General features: G+C 36.4%; 1 protein-coding gene across 1 annotated transcript in view; it reads left to right on the forward strand.

Moving 5' to 3' along the window:
• The window catches only part of LOC134753989 (zinc finger protein ZIC 4), a 38,711-nt gene extending 18,695 nt beyond the window's left edge, over window positions 1–20,016 (forward strand). Inside the window, exon 3 of the mRNA XM_063690030.1 lies at window positions 19,097–20,016. Within this exon, the coding sequence (XP_063546100.1) occupies window positions 19,097–19,731 (635 nt within the window). The 3' untranslated portion in view covers window positions 19,732–20,016. The remainder of the gene's footprint in view (window positions 1–19,096) is intronic.
• Window positions 20,017–22,294: the final 2,278 nt, after the last annotated feature.

The following is a 22,294-nucleotide window of genomic DNA, read 5'->3' on the forward strand; positions in this document are numbered from 1 at the left end:
AACTGATACTTTTATTAGGAACGCACTTTAGCCGTAAAGTGATACCTTATGTCGAAAATCAGTAGCGAGTCATCCGGGCACCTTCTGATTATCCCCTTATAATGATTACGAGTAACTGTTAATACATATTTGTGCCATTCTCAACCAAAAGGGTACTTATTGTCGGTTGTCAATAAGACGCTATTTCCATATAGCTTCAATTTGAAATCCACCTCGATAAGCGACAATGTGGTACCTTTTGGTTGGAAACGTCACATTTAAAGTAGTAAATCCCTTAATTAACTTTTAAATATTTAAAGTAATTCTAGTTTTGATCTCGTGTTATAAATAAGTAGCTATCCGGGCATCAATGGAATAATCTATAAAATACTATCGTAGGTAGGTATATAGAAATAAGTTAGGCGATCTAATTTGATAAAGTTGTGAATGCTATGGCGAGTGATTAATTAATTGTTTAAAACTGTAATGAAGCTGTGCGTGACCTTTTTTTGGTATAATTACATACATACATAATAGTCTATACGTGAAATATCATGTTTAAATTAATTTATTGATAATTGTATAAAGGGTTTCAAAACCGCTTTGCGAGTTGTTTTGGATTTCAACTGTTGCCTTTAAATGAATTACTAAATTTTGTCTTTTTTGCCAGGCATTGGTCTTAAATTCTGCACTTCCATGCTTAAGGGGAAACTTAGTCGCCTTATAGTCGCAGGGTGAAAGTATTGAAATACGGCGATTGCTGAAACAAAAGGCGCGCGGCGCGAGACAGCAATGCGCTTGAACTAGACTCCCAAACCCACGCCGCGATAAGAGCAGGTTGGAGGAAAGTAGATATAGAGCGAAGAGTTATCAATATTTCCGGAAGACTGTGACTTCGAAAAACATCTTCACGAAAAGGCGTGCTTCAGTCACAAGAGACAAGCGAGAGGCACATTGCTTGAAATGCAAAGGTACGTAGAGTATCTTTGACGTAACTTTTCATTGCTACTAGCGAACGTATATTTTTGGTTAAAAAGTGTTTGGGATGAACTCTAAACAATATGTTCATTTTTATGACCAGAGATGAATAATTGATCAAGACGTTATAATAAGTACTTTGCTTTATATTTAAGGCTCAGATGCGTCATGTCTCAAACTAGCAGACTTATTTTATACCTTGGGTCATTTTCTCAACGCGATTTTTTTTTGTGTCCGAGATGAAAATCGGAAGGTAGCATCAGATAATACGTACCGTTTATTTATTTTTTCATAAAGAAGTCACACTTCCACACCGAGGTCTGTAATGTTTAGTAATAAAACGTTTCTTCTGTTAACACCGAGTTTATTTATAATATTCCTCTAAGATAAATTTTACACAAGCACCACCATTGATCGTCCAGACAATAGAGAGAGATCTAATATGCCTTATCCTATAGTTACACAGTTCATTCTAATCTGACAGCGTCTGTACTTAGAAACGACGCTCACTGTCACTGCCACTCCCATATGCATTGGGTCATTATAGGCAGTCTGTAGTTGCGTTCTGTTACAAGCATACATTACTACATGAATTCACTGATTAATTAGTTTACAGGGTACACTTAAAAATACTTACTCAAATTACTACTCCCGTGCCCTGTCCGGAATCCGTTTTTGAGTATAATGAAAATTCCTACTAAAAACTGTACATTAGTAGCACCAATGAGTATATATTAAGATAGAGCGGTACTGTCATAGTACATTTTGAAACCACTGTAAATTCACTGCCATCTATCGACATGCTTTAAAACTAAAAATGAAGATTTAAAAATACGTTAAAATGTATTTAAATATGGATAAATGGTTTTTTTATTTGCATTAATTATTTTTATATGATTTTGACCCATGTTCTTTCACGGAGTTATCTTTGGTAGCACTTATAGAATGCTAAATACTCAAACTAGATGATATTTAATATCACTGAGCATATAAAACATTAACTTCTTTGTGGTAAATAACTCGTGATCGATGTTTAAATTTTGCCCAAGGTCGAGTATTTTTTTGACGAAAAACTTAAAAGCCAATCAACATCGCACGTGAAGTCTTGACTTGTACTGCACTTCCCTTTTCTTGTTCTGTCATGTGTCTTCTAACAGATAATATAGGTATGATTTTAACAAGTCACAGAAGTCTCCAGAAGTTTACGACAGAATTATAAAAACGGGTAGGGCGACAATTTCTATCTAATTTCCATGACCGCAGCCCGCAATAATGCATATATTTCAAATGTCTTTTCGTTAACGAACACTAGTTTGTCATAGCCCGTTTCTATTAAATTGTTAAGTATTAAACATAAAATAGAATTTCTGTAATAAGCGGATTAGATTTTAGACGATTTTTTTATTGCGAAACCGAATTCTAAATCATAATTTATTTTATTAATTAAACGCTTTTACCAAAGATAGATATATAACTCCGTAATAGATGGATACAGTCTAAGGAAAAAACGTGCCTCGAAAATCACGAAAATTTGATTCTCGATCAGATGGCGCCACTACCTTTGGCCTACTCTCGTATAGAGGGCGTTGACAGTTTCGTTTGTTATTTAACAATCTTAACGCATATAAGTGAAAAAACATGAGTCAAAATCATATAAAAAGAATTAATGCAAATAAAATAAAAAAAAATATCCATATTTAAATACATTTTATCGTATTTTTATAAATCTTCATCATTAGTTTTAAAGTGTGTCGATAGATGGCAGTGAATTTACTGTGGTTACAAAATTTACTATGACAGTACCGTATTATATCTTATTATATCCTCTTTGCTATTACTATGGATGTTATATTTCTTTCAACGTTGTGTAGGTCATATATCGTGGAACAATTACAACTGGGCCATATATTATACGAATTTTAATGAATACATAGTAAATATAGCTTTTTTATTAGTTCGCTGCGAATCCACGAATGCTAACAAATTCTATCGTTAAAACTTATGATTCTAATACACAGAACTATTAAAAAACAAAAACCGGCCAAGTGCGAGTAGGACTCGCGCACCGAGGGTTCCGTACTTTTTATTATTTGTTGTTATAGCGGCAACAGAAATACATCATCTGTGAAAATTTCAACTGCCTAGCTATCACGGTTCAGGAGATACAGCCTGGTGACAGACAGACGGACAGCGGAGTCTTAGTAATAGTTTCCGTTTTTACCCTTTGGGTACGGAACCCTAAAAAACAATATATGGTATGTCATTCATAAAAATCATAAATATATAGTAATAGAGCACTTTTAAACAAACCTACATAAAGACTGTCAAACTGTTCATACGTTATTCCATTATAAAAAATTAAAATCAACTGACGATGTTTCTTAAAGTCAGATGATGGCTATTAATCATATTCAAACTAAAAAAATAACATTTATTCTTATTTAATTCAGAAAGATCCTTAACTTCATTAGTTAAGTTTTTGAATCATCAATTTTATTTGTATGATGCTTTAAAAACATGCAATAGATCTCAAATGTGAAATAGGTCCTTAATAATGCTATAAGTTACGTTAGTTTATTGTACGTTTGATTAATAATTAAACTAAATATGAATAAACATATGAATAATTCTTAGACCGAACCAATTCCCGTGCCAGCAAAATCCAATTCCCATGGACAAAAAAAAACCCGTGCCCGGATGTAATATTCAAACTGAAATATCTTTCAAAATTTCATAAATATGTACCCTGAAAGTAATATTGGCTTTATTTTTCTATTAATTTCATTTTATTATATTAAATCAATATTAAAAATTTCATGGAAATTAGATAAAAATGCTCGTTTGGTGAAATTGACCCCCTTATAACATTACACCTCATTAAATAATTGAGTATCTAACAATGGCTCATGAAATTTTTACAATAATTATAGGTACTCGTAGTAAACAAAATATTAGACATGAATTAGAGTAGAGATGGGCGAATATTCGGTAATTATTCGGTATTCGGCATATTTTTCAATGTTCGTTTTCGGCCGAATAGTTCGGTTCGCATTGCCGAATATTTACCGAATTAACAATTTTTTTTAAGGGCGTCCGCTAGCTGGCGCGGGTGTAGTTCGCGATTAGAGAGCCTACCACGAAGACCGAAGTTCGCAAATTGCGGGCATCTTTCTCTTTTACTCCAATTATGTAATTAGGGTGACAGAGAAAGATGCCCGCAATTTGCGAACTTCGGTGTTCACGGCAGGTAGGCCCTCAGGCATGAGATCTTTTCTCTTTTCTTATCATAAAATTTCCCGGGCGGTCGGAAGGGGAAGGATCAAAAACACGTGATGAGTGCAGATCGCGGACCTGTATGCACTCGTTTTCAGCGTTTTAGGCAGTTTTAGCCCAACCTAATATTCGGTACGGTATGAGCTGAACCGAATTTCGGCCGAAAATTCGTATTCGGCAAAGTCCTTATTCGGCCCATTTCTAAATTAGAGTTTAGGAATGAAGAGGCCGCGAGGACTCGACTCGCGTCAAACTGCCGCCGGCGAAGCTGCGGCCCGCCCACCCCGCCGGAGCCGATTACTTCATCTTAATAATAGCTTGTTACAAATCTATTAACACCTTTGCAATTAATAATTTCCACACGTTGCACGGTAAAATTGATCGGCATCGGTTTTCTACATATATAGGAATCTAACAAACTCGCTAAAAGAGGTTTTCCCTTTAAATTTTAAGGAAAAATGTGTTAAAAAAACTTTACTCTAATATTACGTACATAGAATCAATCTGTTTTGAATACAAAGTTGAAGAAACTACACAATAGACATAGACAATTGTAACTTGTGATCACTTCAGACACCAGTACGCGTTAGCACGGCGAATAGGGTGAGCGTTCAACACCATAATGATGATATCATTTCGACGAAGACGTCCCCCGACTATCAAATGCAGTGCTGGCTAATATGCCGTATAAAATGACGCTTTCAAAATATTTTGCAAACAATGCGGAACCCTTCCCGGCCGCCCCTGTGGTTGCGTGCATTGTGTGCGCACGTCGAGTGCAGCTCTTAACATCCGTTTATTGCTAACTAAACACGCTTATGTTCATTCTACCAATGCGACTATTAACAATACTAATCTGCAACTACTTAGCGACTTTCATTCAGATTTTAAACATGCATTCCTTGAATGAATATAAAATCTTTATTTTCAAGCTACTAATGACAATAGTGACCCATGCTTTAGATAAACCTTAAAACTGACATTGATATTACAAAATACAATTAAAAATTTGCGCAGTTACGGAAGTTGGGCAGAAAGGGGACAGGTGGCATGCTCTCATTTCGGAGGCCATGATTCTCTTTGGATCACTGAGCCACAACACAATTGTTAGTTTAATTAATTAACAATTTATAATTAAACTAGCATTTTAATTCAAAATAACAATACATTTTTCGTATTAAAAACTAACATCCATAAAATAAAACTCAATTAAAACTAAAAACGAATACTAAATAAAACTAAAATATGTCTAAAAAATTTGGCCCTTTTGGCATAAATATACAATTTATAATTAAATATGGTAATCGATAAGTGAGTTAGTACTCAAATTAATACTACGTACGTATTTAGATATAAGGTTTTGGATTTACCAAAAATCTGCTAGCATGCGTATTTTACTACAAATACATAGTTTTATCCCTTCATACTTTAGATTTTCCTGAAAAAAGTTATAGAATAATATTGAACACATATTTACTGAAGTTGTCTAAGCAACAATATATATATAGCACATTATAATGATAATGCACTAACCCTATAAAGTTGGCTTGAATAAAAGGTGTTTATGTGCGTCCACCATCTGCTTCGGATTGTTAAAATGTATAAAAAATCTCCCGTACAATAAGGTCGCGCATGTGTGCGTATCGCTGTATGAGAGTCCCTTTTTGTCACTGGATAAGCTTGGTCAATAATGTCATCACCATTTTTCAACACTTCATAATAATAATAAAACAGCGTAGGAAAGAAAATATGTATGGATTAATTATATGTATATTATAATTTGATTATAGGTAAGTACACAAATAATGTTTCAGTTCATATTTATTTATTCATTTATAAACCTAGTGAGATGTACAAAGTGGAGTTATTTATTGTAGGCCTTGTTTTGACCGTTGAACTAGATGGTGTCATTGGTGTCTTACGGTACCATACGTTTTGGAGTATCTGTGGATTGTCAAACTAGCGCTTGACAACTTAGAGCGCGATTCAAACTTTAAAAATCACAACTTGATATGATTTATTTTTATTACTTACAGCGCCTCGATGTATGAAAAGATTTTTAAAGCTCGATGCCGCTCCTAGTGACTGCAAAGCGCTAGTTCAGCTACCAAAGTAAGACCTTTAGGTACAGTCGCCATCAGATATATCGGAGCGGCCGAGGGACTCAAAAATATCTGAACACGCACCTACCGCCGTGACAATAGAGGCGTGTTCAGATATTTGTGAGCACCTCGGCCGCTCCGATATATCTGATGGCGACTGTACAACTAATTACAACACTAAACTTTGTGCGTCCTACTATTTATTGGTTCTGCAGGCGTACATGTTAAAAGTCTCAGGCCGTAGCCCTTGAGCCGGGGGGAGAGGGGGGTTTGAAGGTCCTATTTTTCGGTTTTCCGATTATATCTCTGAAACTATGCATCTTAGCGACATGGCCACTTATACAAATTATTTAATTTGTTACAAGTTTTATTTTGTCAAGTTTCTCGATATCTTGAATAGTTTTTGAGATATACGCTCTTGAAAGTTTATTTAGGGCTCTTAATTTTATCTTGATATCTACATCAGTGAAGCTGCTAGGCCGTGTTTGGTAACGTTTTCGTATAAATCGGGGGTGATGAATCCATTTATGGTACACATTGACACCATTCCGAAGTAAAAACAAAATAAAAATAAAAATACTTTTTTTTAACTCCTCTTCACGCTTAAACCGCTGAACGGATTTCGTTGAAATTTTGTATAGAGATAGTTTGAGTCCCGGGACAGTACATAGGATAGTTTTTATAACCAAAATCAACTTTTGAGGGCGTGAAAAGTGGGGTGGAAGTTTGTATGGGGAATCAATAACCGCTGTACCTATTTAAATAATATTTGGGATGGTCTACATGTTTGATTTAGTTGAAAATGATACCTAACATGACTTCAAATCTAAACTTAAACAGTATTCAATTCCTGAAGTTAATACTGCTAAACTTTCGGCGAAGAAGCTAAATTGCCCCCACACCCCATTTCACACCTTTAAAGGATGATTTTTGAGATAAAAACTATCTTATGACTTATCTTATCTTATTATCTAACTGTCCTGTTTCGGAACTCAAAATATCTGTATACCAAATTTCAATTAAATCGGTTAAGTGGTTTAAGCGTGAAGAGGAGTTAAAAAAAGGTATTTGTTTAAAGTTTATATGTTTTTACTTTGGAATGGTGTCAATGTAATACCATAAATAAATTTGGCACTACCGATTTATACGAAAACGATACCAAAAACGGCCTAGTAGCTTCATTGATGTAAAAGTTAAGATAAAATTAAGAGCCCCAAATAAACTTTCAAGGAGGATATTCCGAAAACTATTCAAGATATCGAAAAACTTGACTAAGTTAAACTTGTATAAAATTTAATCAGCTTTCAGTTTGTCTAAGTAGTCGCTAGCTGTCGCTAAGACGCAGTTTCCAAGGTATAAGTAAAAAACCGAAAAATGGGCCCATCTGAACTAAACCTTATCTTACCAAAAAATGTTTTAAATGCCCGTGAAAAAACAAGCGATTATCTCATGGGCGTGGTTGACCGTCACCCGTCAGCAACAACATTTCAACCCTTAGCACACATGCTTACGACAATTGCCTCACACTCGCAGCTCGCAGCACACATGCACACGAACCTTACACGTGCACACACTGATCACTTGCTACCCCAAAACACACTACTCAAGTACTCACTTACCAGACAATAAATGCGTTAAGCGCTTTATTTTTTACCCGACTACGACAAAGCATTTAAAGATTGTTATGATTTAAATTATCCTACGTACTCAGTGAGAATAGCATTAACGTCTGTTTTTGAAAATACAGATGGGTACCTAATGATATAATACATAAAAATAATATACAGTGTCATTGATACAGCTTTGATATGTTAAATTTACACCTACTAAAAAACGTGTTTAAGCGGACGAACAAGTTTCAGAAATGTAACAACATTCCTGTTTCAGCAGACTTGAAAAACATTTTTATTTCTTTTAAGAAATTCGCTAAATGTCAAAGAGATGGTGCGAACAGCGCTGCGGAGCGCGCGTAAAAACGTCTCCGGCGTGATGCTAAAGGCGGCGCAGTCGGAGCTCGCGAGTCGCGATCGATCCAAAGCTGTCTCACATCGGCGAGCATCGCATACCATCGGATAGGATACGAATCTTGCATCACTAATGTGATTCGAGCAATTAGTAAATTACTAAGTCGTGTCGTGTCGGTAAAAACTTATCTCCAATACAATTTCATGAAAAACTCCACTGTCAGTCTACGTTACGATGAATTGCATAACTACATCTGATTAATCTGGTCATACGAAGGGCCATTTTGATTAATAATTAAATCTACTTATATCCCTGTCTATATGTGGGCTTGACGAGTTGCTGTAACCATTTCTTGCTTGCCCATCTCAGGCTACCTAGTACCTACTTGCTGGATTTTCTTGCGATTGCCATCCGCATCGAACTAAGACTTATGAATCATAAATCAGATAATCCCGAGTACTTAATGAGAGGAATTAAAAAACTGTTTTTAAATGCAATATATGCGCGAGGTCTCGAGACCTACAGAAAGGAATTTTGTCAGTGGATAATACTAGATAGGTATACCTATTACCTACTCGTATCTCAGAACCGCTTGTTTTAATAGTTTATTTTTTATACGTTATTAATAACAGGCCGTCATGTCTTCTATTACGAATTTCTATAAAGAAAATAAAGCGTTTGGTCAAAATTGTTAAGGGAATTCTGAGTGTGTTTACACGCAATATCTTTCAAATCTACCGAGGAAATATGTACATTTTTAAGTCTAGGTAAATGAATGTTAATTTTAGTCGCAAAGCGCGAATGGTGCGAACACGTTCGTCATACAAGCGCAATTGAAAATAGTTAAAAAAATATATCAAACTATTATAAAACTTTATATACACCTATGGGTAAAAAAATATATATTTATAGGTATTTACTTTTATTTACAAACACATAGTATCATAATTGCCTTGTAGCAAATTAAATTTTAAAAATCCGTTATACCCTTAGGAGTCAGCTATAACTCCCTTTACGCCTGCGTTGAATAACTTACAAACAAGTATGATGAAAAATGTGTTTGCTGCAAAGCTCGAAACTCGCACGACAAGCCTGTACGGGGACTACATAAATTGTTCGAGGTTACAATCTAACAATGCTTTCAAATCCGCGGGATGCACCCAACGGCCCATGCTTCCTACGCTGCTTCGCCCTCTCTATCTTATTACTTATTACTAACATTTCTTTAGACACTTTACTACCTATGTTCCTATTTGAAGATGATTGAGAAAGACCGTGCCTAAGCTAACCTTATCTTAATGTCATTTATTGAAAATACTATTCTCGTTCCTTTAAAGCAAACTAATTGCAGTTTGAGCATGCGCTGTGCACGAACATGCTTACGGCGGTGTTGGAAGTTTCCTTACCTACTGTTATTTAGTTTCATCATTAAATTAAATGAGCTATCAGCCGTTTTCAATGCATCAAGAAAAACTTTGCTCTTTGAGGTTCCTAACTGTGCGAAATTCTTTCGTCTTGTAGGGCAACGGCGGAGGGTCTCACTGCATCATTCATGCGTTTTTTAGCCAACACCTTGTCGCTATCAATATGTATGGTTGTGAGTGATGTTGCCGACAAGCAGCCCTACGTCCTCGCCTGACTAATCTGCGCACCATACTTAGTTCGCTACTATGCTCCGAGCACGCACTAGGAATAGGAACACGGCTAGTGCTCACTTGTTGCGGCTTCTTTTCATTCATCAGAATAGTTGCAATATTCAACTAAATTTTCTAGTGCAGGAATCATGTTACCATCTTGGCCATTTTCAACTCGATAGGATAATGAATCCCTAGGTAATATCTATACCAGTTGATTCGTGCGTTCTTTTTTTTAAACACGCAACGGTGGCAAACTTCAAAAAAATATCACTGTTTACGTAATACACATTCTTGTAGGCTATTTTTATGCAGGATAGGTAATATTTTCAATATAATTATAAATCACTGTAATGTAAATAGCACACTTTTTTTAAGGATGCATTAATATAAATATTTCATAATAATAATAATATAATATAATTTCTTTATTAAGATAATTAGGATCCATTGGGGTTGGGTACATAATATGCCATGCCTTTAATGTTACAAAGAGCACCAAAGTTTAGGTGAGGTTTTACCTGTCCTACTCCTACTGTATCTTCCTATTTAGGTAGGTATCTTTGAACCTGAGACATGCATACTTTGTACCTACTTGTAACTATCATATGTTACTGAGGTACTGATAATACAACACATGCAGAAACCGCCAACCCATCGATCGACCACCATTGTGTTCAAAACACTCGGAATAAGAATTCTTCACATTTACACCACATCCCAAAAACTTCTGATCGTAGTGACAAGAAATGGATAAGAATCGAATCGAATGCTTAAACGGAGAGCAATAAGAAAACAAACATTTATATTCAACACTAAACAACTTGTAGGTACCTATTTTGTCAAACTCGTATAAAATTTATCACTAAATCTATTTTTGGAACAATTGATACTTTTTGCACTTACTTTTTACAATACACATACTATAATTATGATAAGTACATGCGTAAATAATTGTGAAACGAATCCACACCTAATTAAATGATAGTGTCGAAGTTGAACACATAATGTCCGAAACATTTAAGTTATGTCAAGAATGCCGGGCGCGCCTCACGAAATGACAACCAAATAAAGCAAATAAAAAAAAACTAAACCTGCTATTAATATTCGTTAGAAATATTGGTTTGTCCCAAAAATGCGCCTGGGGGCTGAAACTCGAGCCCGCGTGGGAGCAGAGAGGACACGCCGCCGGCTGCGGCCAAATTGTTGTATCACTGGGACAATTTATTAGCCCAAATAAGTCAAACGTATAACTTATTTCCTTTGTAATTTATGAATATTACGAGTAAATCATATTGTTCATAAATGAGTCATAATTTTTCGCATTAGATAATCCCCCTTGAAACTTAAAATAATCCAGTAGTAATAGTAACCCATGACCAGTTATTATAACCGTGTCCACTTTATGGATAGCCGTTAATCCATCTCGCCCATAGTGTATCTAGAGACATGGGTCCTGCTTGCGAGGAAACTTGATAGGTAAACCCCAATTTACCATCATGAAAACTTCGTGCCTATTAAAATATATCGTTCTGCATAATTCATGAAATTAACGCTTTCTCATATTACTGTACGCCAAAAAATTGCGTAATCAATTTATTTACACATAAATATTTTTTTCACCTCAGCAGCTCGAACAAGCCTACTTTCGACACTCCCTGGAGTGAGGAAAGTGCGACTTTTCTCACTCCAGGGAGTGAAACAAAGTAGCTTTTTAATTTAGTGAAGGCCATGAACTGCCACTTTATACTTTTATGGTATGGTATGGGTTGGTATCGTATCGTATCGTATGGTATGGTATGGTATGGTATAGTACATATTATATTACTTTTTTTTCTGTTTATTCTGTGTAATTCGAAATACATTTTAACCTTTAATATGTTATCACTACTGAGGTGAAAAATTAAGTGTGCAACACGAGAGCAGTTATTTTACATCTCGTGTTTTTGAGTCCCTCGCTACGCTCAAGATCTTTCGCTTTCTCGGGACTCAAAATAAACACTCGCAAGAAAAACCAACTTTCCTCTCTTGTTGCACAAATAACTATTTCACCACACCTGTTCGTAAAAGCTCACTTTATTTAACAAAAACTGATGAGAAAGTTGCATTTTATCCACAAGAATGGCATAATTATTCGGTATATATTATTTTGAGTTCTCTCCTTATGTTGGCTGGTGGAATTGATGTTTAAGTAGGTAATGATTTTGAATTTGACTTGTAATGTTTTACAGTTATTATTTTCCTCGCGTTGTGTGTGGTGAAATATTTTGTGTTTCACTCAGTAGCAAAGTTTTGTTTAACCTGCTTGCCTTGAAACCCTCGCAACGCTCAAGATTCCACTTTTGGAATTTTGGAATCTTTCGCTTGCACGAGGAGTCAAACAACAAATTAAACCAAATAACTGTTATGCTATGTCTAGACAAAAAACATTTATATTTTATTAGGTTATACATAAATTCGTACCTAAGTAGCTCATTTTTAGGTTGGGTTTAGGTACAGGCCTATCTTACGTCCACTTCTACCTTACGTCGTTACCAGGACGACTCACGTCACGTTAGACCGGGCCGAGCCCGGGACGAGGCGTCCGACATGTCATTTTCTATGACAGCTGATCCTTGATCACGTGGTGCTTTCACTGCTTTCCATAAAAAACGAAGCGCCGGAAGCTCCGGCCCGACCCCGGCCCGGTCTAGCGTGAGTCATCCTTTACTGTTAGGCCAGGATTACACTTGTAAGTTTTACGTAAGTAAAACTTACAAGTGTAATCCTGGCCTTATATAGAAGTGAGATTTTTACGTCATAAAAAGTGATAAATGTCACCTGGAAACTACATAAAGGAAGACCGTTACATCGTAATAAATAAGCAGAATAACTAGGGAGTGTTGTTAGTCACATACTTGTATTACGTATATGTAGCTGTAGTGTAGCTGGGTCGGGCCTCATCGGCGAACGTGCCCGTTCGTCTTCGACGTAGATGCCAACACCGAGATTAGCTATCGAAGATCTCGCGACACGCAGCCGCCGCTCTGGGCGCCTCTCTGACCCCTCCATCTACTCCGTGCTCTGTACCACAAGCTTTGCCTTGCTTTTCTAACATGTGTAGCACTGCAAATTCACTGGTAATTCTAGCTAGTGCGAGTTGAAATCTAGTTAAGTAGTCTAACAAAAAAAAAAGTAAGAGGCACTTTAAATTAATAGTACCTACAGTAAATTAGATGAAGTAGAAATTAATCTTTCTTTTCCAAAGTAAAAACTTAGCATTTTTTAAGATAACTACTCACAATACCAATATATTTAATACCTAAAAATGTCAGCTGCAGGTATGTTTCGACGAATATTTTGCGGTTCTGCTATGTCCTCAAAGAATCTGTCATTGGAGTGACGTATGGAAGGGGCCTTCCCACTAATTTACGTAGAGGGCGGGTGTCAGTTGGTAGGTAGACAAAAATAGGTACATACGCAGAGACAGTAACCCAAAAAACGTGATCTATTAGTAATACAATAATTCAACAAGTTATTTGTTATTATAAATATACGATACCTAACTAATTGTATTATTACTAGTGATATTTTTTCCCCGTGAGAGCCTCGATGATGGCGGTTAGGCCTGTCAGAACGCTTGACGGCGGATTGACGAGCATGCCAGAATTTTAGAGATGTTTTGTACTTATTCTCGCAGGTGCCTCGTACAATATTGTTTATCTACCAAACAAAATTATACAGTCACAAAAATGTTTTAAGCAGTCAGTTTTTCGATTCGTTGGGGATAGGTAAGTTTAAACAAATGAACGAGTAAAAATATAGTAGACAGTAAAATTTGCAGAATCTTCAAAACCCTTTTTGAGCCGACTAAGCGGTTCCTATAACTTGAAACGCGGACACGTAGTAACTGCATAATCAAGAAGAACAGAGTTCTACTGGTGCGCCGTGGCGGAAGTGATCTGTAAGCGTTAGCGTTGTGATTTGCGATGTGAACAGCGCGGGTCACACCACACGGCGGTCACGGCGCACTCTCCGTGAATCAGCCCGGGCCGCGCCGTGTGCTGTGACTGAAAAGGAAATCCACCTACCTATCCGGTCTCTAGCCAGCTTCTTATGCCTCGTAATACGACTTTAAAATCAAAAGAATGTAATACCTCAAAGTTTTAGTTGTACGGATTTTAATTGGTTTTTCGTATAAGGAAGGAACGACCGCCGTCCTTCTTCGTACGTAGTACGTTTTCATTTTATTTTAATTTATATTTATCAGCCTGATATGACTGTGCAGTTTGCAGGCTGCGTTGTTGTTGGTACATTTACTATTATATTTTTATTGGGATGCTTTTGTATGAGTTGGCAGATATTTATCGGGTATCGGAACATTATTCGGTCTGCTCATAATCGTCCGCATAAAGCACCTTGTCACACGGTCGTTGGGCGCCGAATGCGCCGGCCCGACCCCGCGTATTCTTTTTGTATTCTCAGGACGAGGGCCCTTATTCTCTGAGAAGTGGAAAAAATTAAGATATTAATATATCTTTCTAATTCGAAATACGTTTCGGATAAAAGGAAGATCATAAATCATCAGGCAGTACGAAATATCTTTTAAATATGCAATGAGAACTCACTTTTCTGAGAAGCGTTCTCGTTCATGCACTTGACTTGACAAATCGGTGCGGAGTGGTGCACTTGGTGCAGGGTTGTAAATCGATAAACAATGAAACCTATTGCGAGTACAAAGTGGCCGTCCAGGCCACGCCGCACCGCCCGCGCCGCGGCGGCGCGCCGTTGTCAGCGCGGCCATATCTGCTCGAAGGGGTCCACTGTCCGCAAACGACCAGTCATTGTCTGCTCATTAGCCGCCTGTCTATTAGAGATTGAATTAACTCGGATATGCTCCATTATGTGCTATCAAATAACTGATAAAACAATACTTATTATATTCCAATTCAGATAAATTATTAAATTCGTCAGTGTAATCGTCGATGGCTAATAGGTTAGCCTTTTTTCTTTCCGCCGCTATCGAATTATATATTAACTATGGTTCAATAGTATATGGAAATAGTGTCAACGACCCCATTCAACCTAATTACTCTGTAATTACGTACTTATAAAGATCAAAAGTGGTTTTATCTCTGTCCGCAATTTAAATCATAATTTGAAGAGACTTTAGGGAGGTAAAATATTTTTTTCCCTCACTAGCTCGGAAAGCCGTCTACTATCCTTTAAAACAAGCGGGGAAAAACGCATTTTATCCACTAGTGGGGAAAGTAATTTGACCTTGGATGGAGCGTGTTTAAGTAGCTTGACAGATAACAAAACGTAAAACGCTCATGATAATGGTTCGTTCGATATTAATTATCATTAAATAAATGGTTTGAGAATCTAATAAAAAATACCAAATTTAGCTTTATTTAATAATTTTAAGTCATAAACCTTAAAATTCCATAAGAAACGTTAGATTTTTTGTAATGATGTTAAATATAATTCTGAACGCACAAGTTGAGTCGATGCAATTTCAAAACGCATCGTTGACATTTCTGAACGTCAGAACAGAAATGTCAACATTGTCAACAAAATTTTTACTGTACGTAAAAATCGAATTTCTAGTGTTTTCTGTTATAATATCGTAAAAAAATTAGTGATTCCAGTGATGAAGATGATCTAACGCCTGTGGATGTTGCACTTTCCTCGCTATAGTGAGGGGAAAAGTTTTGTGTTACACACGGGTGCAAATGTATTTTACTTCTCGTGTATTATATTACTAGTGCTCGGAAAGTTGTCTTTTATCCTTTAAAACAAGCGGGGAAAAACGCATTTTATGCACTAGTGGGGAAAGTAATTTGACCTTGGATGGAGCATGTTTAAGTAGCTTGACAGATAACAAAACGTAAAACGCTCATAATAATGATTCGTTTGATATTAATTATCATTAAACAAATGGTTTGAGAATCTAATAAAAAATACCAAATTAAGCTTTATTTAATGATTTTATGTCATAAACCTTAAAAGTTCCATAAGAAACGTTTGTTTTTTAATAATAATGTTAAATATAATTCTAAACGCACAAGTTGAGTCGATGCAATTTCAAAACGCATCATTGACATTTCATACGTCAGAAATGTTAACATTGTCAACAAAATTTTTACTTAAAAACTTCTCACGTAAAAATACAGAATTTCCAGAGTTTTTTGTTATAATATCGTAAAAAAATGAGTGATTTCAGTGATGAAGATGATCTAACGCCTGTGGATGTTGCACTTTCCTCGCTATAGTGAGGTGAAAAGTTTTGTGTTACACACGGGTGCAAATGTATTTTACTTCTCGTGTGTTGAAACACTTGCTACGCTCAGGGTTCTATTTTAGAACCACTCGCTTCGCTCGTGGTTCAACTATAGAGTCCTTTCGCTTGTTCGTGTTTCAATTCCACACTCGCGGGTAAAATACAACTTTGCACCCTTGTATAACAAATAACTATTTCACCACACCAGCTACTAAAGGCTCTCATTATTCTTCAAAAACTAATGAGTAAGTTGAATTTTATCCACAAGATTGGCAAAGTAATTTGATGCAAATTTTGAATTGTTTCCTCATGTTATTATCTAGTAGAATTAACTTTTAAATAATGAATTTGAATGATAAATATTTAATAACGTTTGGTTTGTAATGTTTTACAGTTACCTGGTATTTTCCCCGCTACGCTCGTGGTTTAATTTTTGAATCTTTCGCTTGCTCGGGTATCAATATTAGCACGAGGGGTTAAACAACAACTTTGCCCCCTTGTAAAACTAATATCTATTATTATTTCAATTAAATATTTCGTCTTAACTTGGTTATTTGTCAAATGCTCTTTGATCTCACATTTCTTAATATTTTTTTTCTTTCAGTTTCTATTCGTTGCCACTGTAATAAAGCCAATAAATTCTTGTGTATATTGTACTTTCTCTTATGAATGACCATAATAATAAGATTAATAAGTATGTTGGATTGTTCGTCGATACTCTGGTTTCTGTGTGTTAACGCAGAAAGCAGAATATCGACGAACATCGATCATAGGTGTTGTGTCCGATTTAATTATTAGGGTAACTTTAGATGCAAACACGGAATAGCAGTTAGTGTGGAACGAGTAGCAGCTACAGAACTTGATACCCAGTAACGCGTTTGTTTTTGTTTACACTCACCTCAAGCCATTTACCACAATTTTGGTGCAAAGGCCGAATGGCTCGGGTTTCCTTTGCCCGTCCTGCTATTTCTAAAAAGCTTGTTTTCTCAGCAGAGCGCTCTTAAGTAGCGATTTGTAATCCAACACCACGGAGTAATTTTGGCTAGGCAATGTGCCAACTGTTAGGTATTTTATTACGTACCTACTCCTGAATTTTGTAAAAGCATAGATGCCAAACAAGTTAATTATATCAAGATTTCACCATGTACACTTATCTTTTTCTTAAATTATCATGTTTTTTATTATAAAAGTAATATGAATAATAATACTTAGAATTCGATAATAATGTTACAAAAAGTGTCTCCTGTGGGTGATACAGCCGTTTAAGATAAACATCTGACCTTAAATCCGTGTCCCGACATGGCACGCAACGAATTCACGACGCGCATTCCCTTCGTGTGTCTTCTGTTTTTATTTTGCCACTTTATAGATGCCCCATCTGATAGGTGTAAGATCTCAGTATTTGTAAGACTGATTTATACGGTACAATCGAACAGCAATATATTTTATAATCGCAAAAAAACCCTCATATAATTATGGTAGGTACATATAACATAACATACAATGATAATGTGTTGGTCAAAAACCATCTCGCACGGTCGGTGGCGCGTGCGCCGATAAGCCATCTCACTCTAATAGGATTTGTCGTGCATCGATGCTTTATCTTGTCATCCTCGAGATAAGACGCCCGATTAGTAATTAGACGGGTGACACATGTTTTGGCCTCTTTTATCGCGGTATTTAACTCATTATTTTTTTGTACTGTTTTATTTTGAACCCAAATGAAATCATTAATTATACAACTTTTTGTTTGAGCTATAATATTATCATACCTATCTGTTGGATGGAGTGTAAAAAAATGGAATTCAAGTTTCAGGTTGGATTTAAGATTCGGTTTTACAATACAAAAATATTTTGAGACGATGTGCTAAATGAAAAAAAAGGAAGTATCAGTCCATTCACAAAAGTTGTCGAATGTGAGACCAATTCAATGAATACGTATCTATACGAACTGTTACTAATATTGCGGTAAGGGCAGGTCTAAAAAGCCCTATTATTGGTGCGTTAACAGACACTTGAGATTAGCATCTGTGCCTCCTCAACGCGATCTTCGAGTTTCAAACACAATGCCGCGGATTACAACCGAAGAGGCTTATTTGTAAACATGACAAAGAAAACTACGGCCATTGTTGCATAGTGCGGTCACACTAATCGAGCTGTGAGCATTCGTAACGTGTTTATAGAATGTAGCTCTCATACGATTCGGTGAGCTCATTTCAAATTTTATTTATCAATGAGCATGCGCGGAAAGCTGTCATCCGTGCTTTTCTAATAGCTCCATATAAATAGAGGGCTATTATATTATTTTCAAAAGACGATTTCTGTTACACTTATCGCTATCTTATTCCATAGCACATTTTAGGTACCTAGTTTTACGGAATAATATTGAAGGTATCTGAAACTAACAGTTAAAATTGAGTCACTTCATGGACTTTTGTCCACTTACCTGTTGGATTAATTACCTACAAAGTGTATTTGCGATGGGTATGTAACTAAACCTTTATGAGAAAAAACACCATTCTATCTAGGGGAAAAATACTAAATTGATACCCTTTCTTAGACAGCGAGGTTCAATTTCGTACTTTTTTTACTGTCTCTCCTATTAACTCAGGCTTTTGTGTACAACATGATTTATAGCAACGTTAAGTTAGTTTCAATAAATTGTTGTCAAATGTTTATTTATTCTCATAAATTACAAAAAACGCGCTAATCTGGTTATTGATGGCGTGATTAGACATTTGCACAGGCTACTTTCTTAAGTTATAAGAAGCGAAACTGGCTCGAATAAAAGAAACATTTTACGCTGCGTAACGTTAATCTAAATCTAATATAAAATAAATTTCAGATGAATCATGTAGGTAGGTAACTCCAAAATATAACACCATTTTTTCCTTTGTTAACAGGTGAAAAGCCGTTCAAATGTGAATACGCTGGTTGCGATCGTCGATTCGCAAACTCTTCCGACAGAAAAAAGCATTCGCACGTGCATACGTCTGACAAACCGTACAACTGTCGTGTGCACGGCTGCGACAAGTCGTACACACACCCGTCGTCGCTGCGCAAGCACATGAAGGTTCACGGCGCCGCCGGAGACGCGTCCCCGCGCTACGACAGCGACGGGGAGGACTCCTCGTCAGCGGGCAGCGTCAGCGTCACGGCCGGGGCCAACAGCCCCCCGGCGCCGCTGCCGCCTCCGCCCGCGACTGCGCCCGCGCCGATGCCTCCGCACCACCCGCCCCACCACGCTTCGATAGCAGATAAACTCGAGAGCCTAAACAATAAGTACCTCAATCCTCACGATCAGAAACCTTACGAACGACCACCCGCACCGCCTCATCACAATCAAGCCCCACATCTCACTAATATCGGAGGCAACGGCGTAATGGACAATAAACTTGGTTTTGGTGGGCACTGGAGCCAATTTCAGCAACCGGCTCCCACAATGCCGCATGGAGTACCTGACTGGTGGTGTCCCACACAGGAGACCTACCACCACCACCACTTAATGCATCACTCAGGTGCTGCCGCTGCCTACTGACAGCATCGCACTTAGGGAACTCTTCACTCGACGATCAACTCACGCACTCTTCTATGGCGGGAATCAAAATAAAAATATATTTATAGGAAATCTTACTTAAAAACACTTTCGTTTGCTACACGACGATTATTTGATCCATTAGCTATGTTGAGTCAATATGAAATAATTTATTTATTAACGTGGAATGAAAAGTTTCCTAAGGCGCCTTAATAGATGTTTTAATTTGTAGTACACTCTACGCTTATATTAATTGTATTAGTCTGACCGCTGTAACACTTACTCTAAAAAAAACTTGTTACCTATACTTGCAGTATGTTTGCTTGTTGCGCTACTTGCGCTACAATTTCCTATTGCCCGTAAAGGGCGTACATTACGAGTATGGGGATTGAAGAGCTATTAGAAATTTTGAATAATCGGTTGTTTGTTTTAAAACAACGAATTAGAATTACTTATTACGGTGACCAATGTCATTTAATGTCTTATATCACGTTTTGAAATGTTAATTTGTGAGCACCATATGTCCATTCCTAACATTTTCTGCTCGCGTCCCTCTGGCAGTACAGGAAGCTTTATACATATAAAAATACTTGTTTCAATAACACAAACCGCAAATTACTCTACTGCCTCGTTGACCGTGATTTGATACAGCCTTTTAGAGAAATAAGAAGCGATGTACAAACTGTTCTGTTATTAATTCTATGAATAAATGACTTTATTGATTGTTAAATTCAAAAAGGTGTTCGCGGTAACGCATCTACAGATTTTCAGGGGACTCGTAATTTAAGAAACATGAAATGAGATAAATTGAGCAGCGAGGCCAAAGCACCGAAGTCCATTACGACTACGATTTGTAGGTAGTATTTAAAATTTGTGTACATTTTTTACTTTAATAATTAGCGTCATGTAAAATATATAGATTAAGATGAATGCCCAGTGATAATAGGTATAAGTAATTGATTTTAAAATAAGTTATCAGTGTCTTTGCTATTGAATTGTGCTATCCACTTCTGAACTTTACGATTATAGCTACATATACTTATATAAACATATTGATGTATCTATTTTTTCACATATTGACATATTATAAAAAGGCAAAACCTATTTATATTGCATATAAATGACTGAAAGAGCACCATGTATTCTAAGTTATTTTAAGAGGATATTGTTGAATGCCTTTTCTACAGCCGTGTATATAGCAGACTTTTAAAAGTAATAAAAAATCGTATTTGAATTCCTAAAGGTATTTTTTTTTATCTTTGTTACCACCAACACGCATGACATTGACATACTTGTATACCCGAGGTTTACGCCCTATATTTTATAAGTAAGTATAAGTACCTATTTTTTTTATTAAATTTAATTAGTATTCATTAGATTTAGGTATTTATTGTTTTACATATATTATTGTACACACTAACATAGATATAGGTAGCTAAATAATATTTTTTGTTCTAACACTTTATGGGATCTGTGCCTGAAATAAATATTTTCAATTTCAATTTCAAAAATCAAAAATAAAAACCAACAGAAAGACACCTAATATTCGCCGCGAAGGTAAAATCTTCTAATTTTCCTGAGTCTGCAAATAAATGGTTATTAGGTACGTCGTTTTTATGAAGAATTTTGCGTTCGCTTGCAATTGCTAAAAACATCGTGTCGGAACTACAGGTCTACCTTACCCGACTTTAAAGTATTATAAGATTGATCATTCGGGATACGAAATCTAAAATGGAAATCCAATTCTCGCGATGATTTCGATCGGATTCCGATCAAAAAACCTAACTCCGTGACGATACTCACAATAAAACACCACCGTTACAAAACGATGAACAATCATATTCCAAAAGAGAATTGAATTTATCATTGAGAAGGAATGAGAGAAGAAAATGATAAATGATGTGAAGCGTATAAGAAGGGGCGAGTGCGAGCGAGACGTCATATTCGAATCGACTTTACTGTCCGCGGAGATGATTTATAGTTTCTCAACAGGGATTGGCCGATTCAGTACTTAAAAGATTTATAGATCCTTATGGTGCAAGCGCGGTAGGAGCTGTTTCTTATTATAAATCTCACTCCCGCGCATGTACTTTGCAATTTCCTCTTTAAATGTCTGAGGCAGAAATTAAAAATTATGTTAACATATTCCGTGGAACGTGGAGCTTTCGTCGCGGAGCCGAGCTGCGTCCGCGCTCGCCGTGCCTGCCTTCAACGACCACAAGATTTGTCTGCATACCCATTTAGGTACTACATATTGACCTATATCTCTCACTAAGTAAGTATTCTTACGATTTTAACGTGTAAAGGTAGCTATTGTATCATTGCTCATTCTATAACATAGATATCGCCAAAAAGTTAGATCCATTGAATGCACCTATATACCTAGTCGGAAAAAGATCGAAAACCGCGTGCGATTTATTGCAAGGTCTGTGGAGCCCTTAACTGGTATATTTAAGTCCCTATAGAGATTAAAATAAATTGTATGTGTGGTAAGCCGTAATCTTTCTTGTCACACATCAAATGCCTATATTTATATTATTTCATTTTTATCCTGCCAATTATTTGA

Source organism: Cydia strobilella, chromosome Z (assembly GCF_947568885.1).
Source record: "Cydia strobilella chromosome Z, ilCydStro3.1, whole genome shotgun sequence".
Classification (NCBI taxonomy): domain Eukaryota; kingdom Metazoa; phylum Arthropoda; class Insecta; order Lepidoptera; family Tortricidae; genus Cydia; species Cydia strobilella.